This window comes from Haemaphysalis longicornis, unplaced genomic scaffold (assembly GCF_048455015.1).
Source record: "Haemaphysalis longicornis isolate Haplotype H1 unplaced genomic scaffold, Haemaphysalis longicornis Haplotype H1 scaffold_30, whole genome shotgun sequence".
NCBI lineage: Eukaryota > Metazoa > Arthropoda > Arachnida > Ixodida > Ixodidae > Haemaphysalis > Haemaphysalis longicornis.
Genome location: NW_027526336.1, coordinates 2,254,118 through 2,266,559, shown reverse-complemented (window position 1 = coordinate 2,266,559; position 12,442 = coordinate 2,254,118). Strand labels below are relative to the sequence as shown.

At 56.6% G+C, this 12,442-nt stretch overlaps 1 protein-coding gene across 1 annotated transcript; it reads right to left on the bottom strand.

Moving 5' to 3' along the window:
- Positions 1-9,620: 9,620 nt before the first annotated feature.
- Positions 9,621-12,100, bottom strand: LOC144177759 (uncharacterized). Its single transcript, XM_077705330.1, has one exon. It carries the CDS (start codon positions 11,616-11,618, stop codon positions 9,621-9,623), a length of 1,998 nt encoding a protein of 665 aa, XP_077561456.1. The 5' UTR covers positions 11,619-12,100.
- Positions 12,101-12,442: the final 342 nt, after the last annotated feature.

Genomic DNA, 12,442 nt, shown 5'->3' with positions numbered 1-12,442 from the left:
TAAGCCCTGATAACAACCCCAAGCACAATATTTCACCACACTAACACCTACTTTCTCGCATGTGGAACTTTTTAGCGATCAGATTGATTCAGAAGAGCAGCGACAAGCGCGGTTGCTACCGTGGTCTGCGCCGGTTCGAGCCGCTGAGTGTGCCGAGCTGGCAGGCGCGACCGGCGTGTGCGCGGACTGTTTCCGAAGGCAGAAAACACTTCGCGATTGCCTGCTTTATCAATTTCTTGCCAACAAACGCGCAGAATCTACAAATTCAGCTCAGCGATCGTCGTAGTTGAACATCTGCGTAGCCTGTTTCGATGCTTCCGCGCAGGCATTGCCATCTCTCGACCGGTCGGCGCACCGCCCGCCGCGCGCCGCGGGGGCCGGTCAGCGTATACGCTTGCATCGCGGCAGATATCTGATCGCCGCTTTTAAAATAAGCCCTGATAACAATCCCAAGCACAATTTTTCACCACACTAACACCTACTTTCTCGCATGTGGAACTTCATTTTAACGATCAGAATGATTCAGAAGAGCAGCGACAAGCGGTTGCTACCGTGGTGTGCGCCGGTTCGAGCCGCTGAGTGTCCGAGCTGGCAGGCGCGGCCGGCGTGTGCGCGAACTGTTTCCGAAGGCAAGAAACGCTTCAAGATTGCCTGCTGTATCCATTTTTTGCGATTAAACGCGCGGAATCTACAAATTCAGCTCAGCGATAGTCGTAGTTGACCATGGAGCAAAAACGGTGGGCGGAGCGACGCCGACGACGCATCGCATGCACGCATCGGGTCATGTGTCTCAAATTCACGCTTACGACTAGTCGTGGTGACAGTCGTAACGATTAGTCGCATGCGAATCGCGTGTACAAATCGTACATGTGTCCAGCGCTTAATACCAGTTATGTATACGGATTTCCTTTATTTAACCTAATAAAAGCTATCGTATGTACATGCCTATCTCGGCGACACTAGCCACAGTTGTTGGGTCGGGTTCGTGTTGCGCTTGCAGCTTGAGCTATCAGAAGAGGGCGGACTTCACTTCTTGCAACACCATTTTTCTCAATCGATCTCAGATTTACAATCCGTTTTTTTAGCTCGACTAGGCGCGGGACAAGCGTACGTCTATCAAACTCTTTCAAAGCGACCGTCTGCAGCGGTCCGTAGATTAGTTCCTTCGGTTTGCCGCCTGCCGCCTCTGAACGCTGCGAGCAATCGTTACACGAATTCATATTCTTGCACGTTTAGAATGCGCGGCAGAAGTAATCGGGCGCTTTTTACACAACCGCTTTATATAATATATTCGTATGCAAATAAAACATCGCTGTGACAAGTGTGTGGCGCCCCCCATCCCTGATATTCGTTGGCCGCTAAGTTCAGTGGCCCCACCAGGCTCGGTGGGCAACCTTGTGTGTGGCCGGGCAATAAACACCTCCGAGGACGGCTGCTCGGGGGTCAGTCACCGTCACCACCAGCACGCTGCATGTCGTCTCTCGGCTGGAGGGTACCCCTACCCTCCCAGGTTCACGAACGCGGGACTAGATCGTGACACTGGCGACGAGGGAAGAAGCCCGCGGAGCGGCCGAAGCCACCATGAACGCCGCCACCGAGAACGCCGAGACACCGCCCCCTCAAGCCAGCCGCCATTACGCCATGCCGCTGTACGGGAGGCTCGAGCCGTTCGAGGGTGAAGGGTCCGCCTGGCCGGTCTACGAGGAGCAAGTCGGCGTGTTTTTCCGGGCGAACGACACACCCGAGGCAAAACAGCGCGACATCTTCCTGGCCAGCTGCGGGACCCGCGTCTTCGCTCTCCTGCTCGACCTGCTCAAGCCGGCCACGCCGCACGACAAGTCGCTGGGTGAGCTGCTCGCGACGCTACGCTCGCACTACAGCCCGGCTCCGTCGACGTTAATGGAGCGTTTTCGCTTCAATAACCGGAGCCGCCGAGACGGAGAGACGCTCGGGCAGTTCGTCGCAGCGCTGCGAGGGTTGGCGAGCGGCTGCGCCTTCGGGGAGCAGCTCGACTCGCTGCTCCGGGACCGTTTCGTCTGCGGCATCAACGACCCCGCCATGCAGACGCGACTCCTGGAGCTTCCCGACCCCTCGTTGGACGACGCCGTGAAGGCAGCGCTGGCGATGGAGGCAGCGGCCAAGGACGCGGGCGAGATAGCGCGTGCGGCCGGCTCACCGTCGGCGGAGGCGGCGGTGAACAAGATGGCGGCACGGCATGGCAGGTGCGTTCGCTGCGGTGGTGACCACCCCCCTTCACAGTGCCAGTTCGCGGAAGCGGAGTGCTTCGCGTGCGGACGAACTGGGCACATTGCTCGGGCGTGCCGAGGGGGGACGACGGCGGACGGACGGAAGCAGCAGCCGGCGCCGAGCACAGGTTCCGCGCCAGCCCACGGCCGAGGGAGTCGGCGCAAGGGTAGGCGGCAGGGGCGTGCGGCAGCAGTTTCGGGTGCAGCGGCTAGGCTTCACGTCGTGGCCGAAGACCCGCAGATGTTCGACATGTGGCACGCGGCCACAGTGCAGCCGCCGGTGCCACCATACTGGCTGACCGTCGAAGTCTGCGGGCGCCCCATCTCCATGGAGCTGGACACAGGGGCCAGTGTGTCTGTCATGGCCGGGAAAGTATTCAGACGCACCTTCCCTGGCGTGGCCGTCGAGGCGTCGGGCGTCATGCTGCGCAGCTACTCCGGACAGCTCGCCCAAGTCGAGGGTAAAGCCCAGGTCAGCGTCCGCCTTGGCGACAGGGAGACCACCCTTCCCCTGTACCTGACCAAGGGGCCGTCACCGACGCTGCTGGGCCGGAACTGGATCCTGGCGTTGGGCGTGAGGCTGCCGGAGTACCAGGAAGCAGTGCATGCAGTGGCAGACGGCCCGAGCCTCCTGACCAAGTTCGAGGCCCTGTTCCAGCCCGAGGTGGGGACATTCACCGGCCCGGCGGCAAGCGTTGAGGTGCCAGAGGGAGCACTGCCCCGTCCAGCCCGACTGCATGGACGGCGTCATCGAGCAGCTGCTGCACCGGCGAGAGGCCGGCACCAACGGCGTCGGGGTGCTGGGCACCAACGGCCGCCTGCTGCACCTGGTGGTTCTGGGTGCCAGGGTCAGTGCCCAGAAGGTGGCGCAGGCTATGCGGCAGGTGCACCCGCAGGGTTTCCGGCTCGACGTCAAGGCCCAGTACGCGCTGGATTTCAAGATCGACGGCGACGTGGGCCTGCCGCACAACTCGTTCCACACGGAGCCCCTGCCCCACAGCTGCCTGTGCGTGTACACCAGCCAGCCGGGGCTGGAGTACATCCGCGAGAGCCTCGAGAAGACCCTGCTAGCCAACCTGGAGCGGGAGGACCGGCTGCCCTTCCACGGCCTGCCCCTGGTCATGGTGTTTGCGGGCCAGGGGGACTGCCTGCGCGAGGAGGGCATCAACCGGGCCAAGAGCCTGCAGTGCCCCTTCGTGGACGACGGCGGCGGCCTGGACCCCGTGCGGCTGGAGCAGGCGCTGTGCGCGCTGGTGGAGAGCATCGAGCGGCTGCACATCTACCAGGCGCTGCCCGCGGTCGCGGGGCCCCGGCTGGACATGCGGCTGATGCTGTGCATGCTGTGCGGGGGCCCGTACGCGCCCGAGCAGGTGCTGGCGCAGCCGGGCTGCCTGGCCACGGGCCCGCTGCACTGCCTCAGCCCGGACTCCTTCAAGGGGAGCCAGCTTCACCGACCGCTGCCAGCACAGCACCAGGGGCTGGTGCTACTCGCGCCACTGCGGCACCACGCTCAAGTCCTTCGACACCTGGAAGGCTGACAGCTGGTGCGAGTGTGACACAGGCAGCACCTAATGCTGCCACAACGGCCTCGACACCTGTGCTCCGGCGGAGTGAGAGACTGCGGAGACCTCCGGACTGGTACTTGCCGGGGGGACAGGTGTTGTTTTGTGTTTGTGTAGGACAAGCAAACTTGGGGGTGAGGGGTGTGACAAGTGTGTGGCGCCCCCCATCCCTGATATTCGTTGGCCGCTAAGTTCAGTGGCCCCACCAGGCTCGGTGGGCAACCTTGTGTGTGGCCGGGCAATAAACACCTCCGAGGACGGCTGCTCGGGGGTCAGTCACCGTCACCACCAGCACGCTGCATGTCGTCTCTCGGCTGGAGGGTACCCCTACCCTCCCAGGTTCACGAACGCGGGACTAGATCGTGACAATCGCTGATAAGTTGGTGTGCGCAGATGGCAGGAGTGCATCTCCATGCTTACTCCCGCACTGGACAAGAATGAAATTGCAATTCTACTCTTCGTACTGGAGATGGGAGACGATGCGCAGGTTTACTCTTCACTGGTGCGGGAGCAGAACTGGGGCTGCACTCCGCCGCGCACGAGAAGAGTACGCGGTCAGTTTTGCTCTCCTCCTCATTGGGAGCGAGCATTGCATCCAACTCCCCGCAGCTTTCGAGGGGAGTCCACCAATGCTTGCAAGAGTACAATGACGGTTGGACTCTTCGACTGCTCCCCCGATTTCTTAGAGTGTACTGATACCGAAGGCCTGAAACACCCTGAGGAGGTTGGGCTCCATCATCCCCCCATGCTTGTTTGAGATGCGTTTCATCATTCTGCAAACATGTGCCACCGCATTTTCTAGTCGACGTATGGTCTCCGTGTTTCTGCCGGTGTCCTGGACATAAAGCCCCAGTACTCTTATCTTGTCCCTCGCGGGGATTCGCTGTCCTCCTACTTTAAGTCTTATGTTGTGGCTGTTCCTTCTCGCTTTCCGCTTGTACTGGGGGACGAGGAACAGTGCCTCGGATTTTTCGGCCGAGCACTTGAGTCTCAAAGTTTCTAGGTAGTTTTTAATTTCATCTATGGCTTGCTGTAGTATATTTTCAATGCGCCCGTCACTACCAGAGTTGATCCACAGAGTGAGATCGTCAGCGTAGATAGTGTATCTCAGGTCTTCTATCTTATCGAGCCTCTCGGATAGTCCTGTCATGGCTACGTTAAACAATGTCGGACCGACCCTTGAGACGTGCCCCAGTTACCTAGTTCGATGTTCCGGAGGGAGGCACCCCCTAACTCTATGTTAGCCGTACGGTTTGAAAGGAAATCCCTGATATAGTTGTATGTTTTGGTCCCCACGTTTAGGGCGCTCAGGTGGCGCAGGACGGCCGAATGTCTGACGTTGTCGAAAGTTTTGGCTACATCGAGGCCAACAATGACTCTCGTATCTTTACTCGTACTGTCAATTATATCCTCCTTGATTTGTAGCATTACATCACAGACCGAAAGGTTCGCCCTGAAACCTATCATGGAGTCTGGGTACATCCCCTCGTCTTCTAGATACCTACCAAGTCTGGCTTGAATTACATGTTCCATTAACTTGCCAACACACGATGTGATGGAGATCGGTCTTAGATTCTCTAAACCTAGTTTCTTGCCGGGTTTCGGGATGAGTGCCAGATTAGCCGTTTTCCATTCCGGTGGAAGCTCGCCCCTGTCCCAACATCTCTGCATATAGCCGGTTAGGTAACGGATGGATTCGTCATTTAGGTTCCTCAACATCTTATTGCTGACTTTGTCCGGTCCAGCGGCCGTTTTGGTCTTGAGGCGATTTATCTCGGCTCTAACCTCCGCGATCGTGATCGGGGCGTCGAGGATCTCGTTCACTGCACCCGCGTAGTCGGGAAGACTTTTTCGGGAGGACGGCCCCAAGTATCTGCTCCGGATTTCGTCTAACAACTCTTTAGTGGTCCCGTCGAATTTATAAGTTAGGGTTTGTAGTTTCTGTCGCGCTTCGGACTTAGTTGTGCTTGGGTCAAGGAGATACCTAAGTATCTTCCACGTTTTCGCGTTCCCCGTTCCCACGTTCATCTGATCGCATATGTTCCCCCAGTTTACTCGAGTCAATTCAAAGCAGTATTCCTCGATTTCCTTATTTAGGGCAGAAATCCTTTTGCGCAGATTTCTGTCCCACCTCTTACTTTTAAGTTGCCCTTCCAGTTCCTTTTTCTTTCTCCACAGGCTGACGAGATGACTGTCAATCATTTCTGTGCTTTCGTCTGTTTCTAGCTCATCCGTTGCCGCTTGTGCGGCATCCAATATCTTTCTACTCCACGCGGCGATGTCGCTTATTGGTTCGCCCACCGATGCATCTGCGTTTCGGAAATTTTCCCAGTTAGTGATTTTATGTTTGCGTTTCTTCGGAGCCGGAGGACCATTGCTCACAACTATCTCTATGATTTTGTGGTCGCTGCCCAGGTCTTCCCCCGTGTTACGCCATTCGGCCTCGGCTCCCCCGTGCGTGAGGGTAAGATCTGGTGTCGTGCCCACTGACACACTGTTGCCCTGCCGAGTGGGGTTCGTGGGATCGGTGATGAGCAACAGGTCGTGTCGCTGAATCTCTTCGTTTAGTATCCTGCCCCTGACCAAGGTTTGCCTATAACCCCACGCCGCATGCGGAGCATTAAAGTGTCCCACAACTAGCAAGGGAGCACCATTAGCAAGCCTTTTTACTCTAAGGAACAGGTCTCCAAAGTCACATTTCCTTTGTTTGGGCGAACTGTATACGTTCAGTACGAATAAGCTCTTGTCGGTACGGTTTCGCGGAGTGACTTCAATCAACGAGTTATCTATCTCGGTGTTCCCAGTCTCGTGCTGCATGGTCGTTACGTTTCTTCGAACAAAAGTGGTTACCCAAGTGTCGTTTCCGGCACCCGGGTATGCTTTGTATCCTGCCAATTTAGAATTTTTCCCACATTCTTGTATCGCAATTATTTCCGGACGATCTCCGCCGTTGTCCAGGAAAGTTTGTAAGACGGAACGTTTGCTGCCATATCCCCTACTATTCCACTGCCAGACTAAGAGATGAGGGTGTGGCATACGATCCATCGAGTGTAATGTCCTGATTCCTCATGCACTTTAATTTTCTTGTTTGCGATTTTTTCAGTCGATCCGCACGTTTCCCCAGTTCACCGAGTCTGCCCTCAATTCTTTTCAAACTCTTAATCTGTTCAGGCAGTGCTACGAGAGCTCGTTCTAACGTGGTGAACCTAGATTCGTATTCTTCCAGCTTACAAAGGATTTGCTTGAGTTCTGGTTGCTCAGAAGGAGATGTGTTTACCACCTGCATCGACTCTCCGTCTACTGGCCCCGATTCCTTGGCGGACTTAATTTCTTCTATCTGTTGCTGCATGGCCTTTAGTTGCTGCATTAGAAATTTATTTTGCTCTCGTAATTCCCTAATCACTTCCTTCTGAGACCAATTCTGCTCCTGCAGCTCGTTTGTGATTACTACGTTTGCATCCTGGGTGACCCCTCAGCCTACCTTTGGTGTGCTGTGCTTCGGCGTCTCACGGGCACCAACACTGGCACTGTACAGGTTCGTTGTATTGTTCGGTGTTTCTTTCCTCAACGATGGTAGTCGAGGAAACGAGACCGATCTGTTTCTCGACTTGCTGCGCTTCCGGGATTTGCTTCGTCCACGGTCCCGGCTTTGGTCGTGACGACTTTTCCGCTGCGTGTCCTTGCTGGTTGAAGGCCCATTGCCTTGCCGTTGTTTTCCGTTCTCTTCTTCTTGCTTTCTTGTCTCCTCGTCGAGCTTACGCTTCCATTGTCTCTTCTTAATTAAGTACGGGATGCGATAGAGAGCTTTGCACCTTCTGTCCCCTGTTTCGTGATCGTTTCCGCACAGTTGACATTTTGGCTTGCAGTCGTGTTCGCCGGTTGGAAATGGCGGGCTTCCACATTTTTTACATTTCTCAGAAGGTTCGTTGTTACAGACGTCGGAGCGATGTCCCACTTGTCCGCACTTGAAGCAGACTTCATGTTTTTTGCGATAGAGGAAGCATTGTATGGGCGATCCCAGAATGCGCACCCACCTCGGGACCCAGGAGACGCCGAAGGTGATAATCACCGACTCCGATGTACCCATCCTACCAACTCCGAGAACGGGCGGGTTCGTTGGATGAGAGAGGCCCACCTCCAATTCCTCTTCGGTGATGCGTCGGTCAATGCCGTCCACCACGCCTCTACCGCAGTCTTCTGGGGCGGCCATGTAGGTTGCAACTTCGTACACTTTACTTCCGAACTGTAACTTCTTCAGTGCGAGTACTTTAAGGGCGTCTTCTTTCTTCGGCGTGCTGTACGTGATGGTGCCTTGTATCTTGTTCAGTACGACTTGATCCTCTTCTTTTCCTCTTTCCCAGTGTACGTTGGCGGCGAGTCTAATCGTACCCCCAACATAGACGAGGGAAAGCTTTGTCAGCTCTAATCCTTCCTTGGGTCTCAGAGTTGCCTTGTGGTCCGTGTGGGGTAGTCGTGGTAGTCGCGAGGCGATAGGCCTTCCTGCCAGCTGCTTGCCAGCCTGCAGAGCTTTATTTTCTCCGGCGGGTGACCCCTTGACCTTGTGGGGGCCAAGCCCCTCATACCGGGGCGAGGAGGCGCTAGAGATGTCCTCCTCCTTGGTGGGGCGAGGGCGATCCTCGCGCGCTTCCCTCCTCTCCCTACGAGGCGACGGGGGATGCGCGCAGGAGACTCCCGGAGAGACCGCCCTTGGGACGCGCAGCGATCGCACGGTACGTAAATGCCCTTCGGCCACTTTTGGCCGTTTCTTGCATTGGCCGTTGTTTCTCACTTCCGTGGGTCACGGCACCCACCGTGTCGATTAGCGCATGCCTCGATTCGCGTCAGTGCGTTTATCTAGGATGCCCGGCGAGTCTCCGCGGCCATATTCCACTCATTGGTGGGTTGCCCCTGCGTCCGCGATGTGACGGCTTGCGCCGTCTGAGGTCAGCGGACGAGTGCCGATGCCGCCCGATCGAGTCCAGCGGCTTGAAATGTGTAGCGGCCACAGAGAGCCCCTTTCCCCTACGTCAGCGAGCGTTGCGGCCGGCCAACGCCGGCGGACGCTAACTGCTGCCCGACTACGGGCTGGGCACACGCTGACGGCTGTATGCCCCAGGGGCTAGGTGCGTAGTACAGTGTAGTGTTTGTATCGTGGTTGTCCGCATAATAAACCCCTGTACTATGAAAGGTATCGCTTCCCGGTGAAGTGACTGACAACGTACACTCGCGGCGAGAGTCGTGGCTCGCTCTCGAACCCATTGTGGGCAGAGTCTCTCGGCAGGGCAGTTCGGTGCTGCGCGAGAGCAGTGAGAATAACGACGGCGCGTTATTCTATTATTATTCTATTCTGTTCCTTAATGCTAATGGCGAGGATTAAGAATAGAGGATAATGCCCACATTTTCTGGCGCCCAACGTGGGGCCATTGGCTCATTAGCCTTTGGCCGCTAATTAAGCTGAGTACGCAACCGGAATCAGTCTTAACGCTTATCCGCTAGCGGTAGCTGCTACGGGGACGAGGCGACTGCCCCTCCGTACGCGAGAGTGCTTGCACCCCTCGTTAACGCAGACCCACGGGGGAGTGCGACGGTGCAACCGCGCCCCACTGGAGCGGCGGTATACCCATTCCGGGAGAAAGGCCACAGCCGCCACTCGGAGTAGTGCACGCGAGATATATGCTTGTTGCCGTCCCTTGAGAGTAGAGCATGAACGTGGTAGTTGACGCGCTATCTCGTGCTTCGCAATCCACCGATTGGATTGGAGAAACGTTTATTGTGCCTGCAGTAAAGCGCGCACGCGCGCTTAGGACGTGGGCTACGTCGTCGTCTTGGCGGGTGCTCTGCGAGGATCATCGCTCGCCGTTGCCGGCTCGCGAGGTTCCTGCCTAGCAAGCGCCTCGATGACCTGCTGGACGGCCTGGAGTTGCGTTTCTTGGTGGTCACTCCGCATTGCTTCGTCAAGCTGCGGCGGTATACGTCCTGAATTTGCTTCGCTTGGATGTTTGGAGCAGTCCCAGAGCATGTGCTCGAATGTGGCCGTCTCCCTGCGGCACACTCTACACTTGTCGTCGGGGTGTGATTCCGGGTACATCCGATGCAGTAGCACCGGGCTCGGAAGCGTCCTCGTTTGCAACTGCCTGAACAGCACGGCCTGTGACCTGCTCAGCCCTTTGCAGGGCGGCGGGAGAAGTCTACGGGCCAGCCGAAAGGCCTTGGTCAACTCGTTGTAGCTGGTCATTCGGTCTTTGGCGCTGAACCACAGCGGGAGGCCGTTGCCCTGGGCGCGGTCAGTTAGTCCTCGCGCTCGGGCGTGTGCCGTTTCGTTGTGGTTGGCATTCTTCTCCGACGCTGCGCCTGCGTGCGCCGGGAACCACTTGATACGAATCCTCTTGTCGCGGTCTGCCTGTCGGCTCAAAATGCCTGCCGCCGTTGAGGCAATTCTTCCTTTCGCGTAGTTTCTTACCGCCTGTCTGGAATCGGTGAGGATCGTGTGGCATTCTTGGTCTACGATGGCCAGGGCGATGGCTATTTCTTCCGCTTCCTCGACTTGCTTGCTTGACGTGCTGGCGGATGCCCGCAAGTTGCCTTCGCAGTCGACCACAGCAATCGCGAAGCCGTTGCGGCCAGCATATTCGGCTGCGTCCACGTATCTGGCGCCGGGGTCTTTCGCGTGCAGGTCTGTTAGTGTTTTGGCTCTAGCGCGTCTTCTGCCTTCGTTGAAGTCCGGGTGCATGTTCCTCGGCAAGGGGTCTACCCGTACGTTCCGCCGTACGTGGTCGGGAACGGGGCGTTTTGGTCCCTGTTGTTCGTGATAACTGATGCCTAGTTTGCACAGGATCTTTCTGCCGGCCTTGGTCGACGACAGTCGTTCCAACTGAGCGGTTCTTTGCGCTTCGGCGATCTCGTCGAGCGTGTTGTGCATGCCCAGCTGGAGGAGACGCTTCGTGTTGGTAGTTTCGGGTAGGCCGAGGGCTGTCTTGTAGGCCCTCCGGATTAGGATGTCTAGCTTGTTCTTTTCGCTTCTCATCCACTTGTGGAAGGCTGCCACGTACGCTATGTGGCAAAGAACGAAGGAGTGTATGAGTCTGGTGAGGTTCTCCTCCTTCATGCCTCCCTTCTTGTTAGTAACGCGCTTGAGCAGTCTTGTCGCGTTCGCCGCCTTTCCCGTGATGCGGGTGACGGTGCCTCCGTTCCTACCGAGCGCTTCAATCGTCATCCCTAGGACTAGGATCTTGCTGACCTTCGGTATTGTGTTGCCGTCCCTGGTTCGGATTTTGATCTTTTCATGCTCCCTTTGCTGCTTGATTCTGTGCGTTTTGTTCGGTCGGTAGATCAGGAGCTCGGACTTGGTGGGGGAGCAACGCAGTCCCGTGCCTTCCAAGCTTTCTTCGATCGCGTCGACAGCCGTCTGCAGTGTGGATTCTATGTGGGCATCGCTGCCCCCGTCCACCCACAGCGTGATGTCGTCCGCGTATATCGTGTGGTTCAGTCCTTCGAGCTGGCATAGTCTTTTGGCAACTTGTATCATAACGAGGTTGAAGAGCATGGGTGAGATGACGGAGCCTTGGGGGGTTCCCTGACTACCTAATGTCTTCTCATCCATCTTCAGGTCGCCAGCTCTGAGCTCTGCCGTTCTACCGCTGAGGAAGACCTTAATATATTCGTACGACCTTTCACCTAAGTTTAGATTGGATACCTGCGAAAGGATGGCCGAGTGCGTGACTTTATCAAAGGCACTCTGCAGGTCAAGCCCGAGGACGGCTTTGGTGTCCCTGGTTTCGCCGTCGATGACTTGATGTTTGATTTGGATCATGGCGTCATGCGTGCCCAGGTGTTGGCGGAAGCCGATGATCGTCTCGGGATAGAGGTCTTCGTTTTCGAGAAACTCTTGCCACCGGTTGAGTAGGACGTGTTCCAGGACCTTGCCCACGCAGGACGTGAGCGAGATCGGGCGGAGGTTGTCCGTGCTCAGTGGCTTCCCGGGTTTTGGTATGAGAATTGTCTTGGCCCTTTTCCACTGCTTTGGCAGGGTACCGCTCCTCCAGCATTTGTTGTAATACGCCGTAAGGTTCTCGATGGAGTGGTCGTCGAGATTTTTTAGGGCCTTGTTTGTGATGAGGTCCAGCCCAGGTGCCGAACGGCTGTTCAGGTCGTGAAGGGCAGTGCGTACCTCTTCAATTTCTATATCCCTGTCCAGACGCACGTTGGGTCGGCCGCGGTATGGACCGTGGTCGACCGACGGTGTCGTCGGGACGTATTTGTCTTGGAGCTTCTTTCGCAGGGTGGCAGCTCCTGTCTCCGTAGTCTCTCGATGCAGAAGTTTGGCGAGACGGTCTCTTTGGTGGGACTTAGTTTTTGTCTCGTCAAGTAGCTGTTTGAGTAAATTCCATGTCTTGCCGTTGTGTATCTGGCCGTCAGCCGCATTGCATAGCTCGTTCCACTGCTGGCTGCAGAGCGTGCGACAGTGCTCTTCGATCGTGCGGTTGAGCTCGGCCACTTTCTTGCGGAGCCTTCTGTTAAGCCTCTGCTTTTTCCATCTGCTTTGTATGGATTTCTTTGCCTCGATGAGGTGGGCAAGTCGGCTGTCCATCCTGTCTGTATCTACGTCGGTCTCGATTTCTCGCATCGAGTCGCGCA

Bases quoted from the DNA above. Each gene is read 5' to 3' on its own strand.
- LOC144177759 (XM_077705330.1), bottom strand. From the start codon at position 11,618: ATGATCCAAATCAAACATCAAGTCATCGACGGCGAAACCAGGGACACC.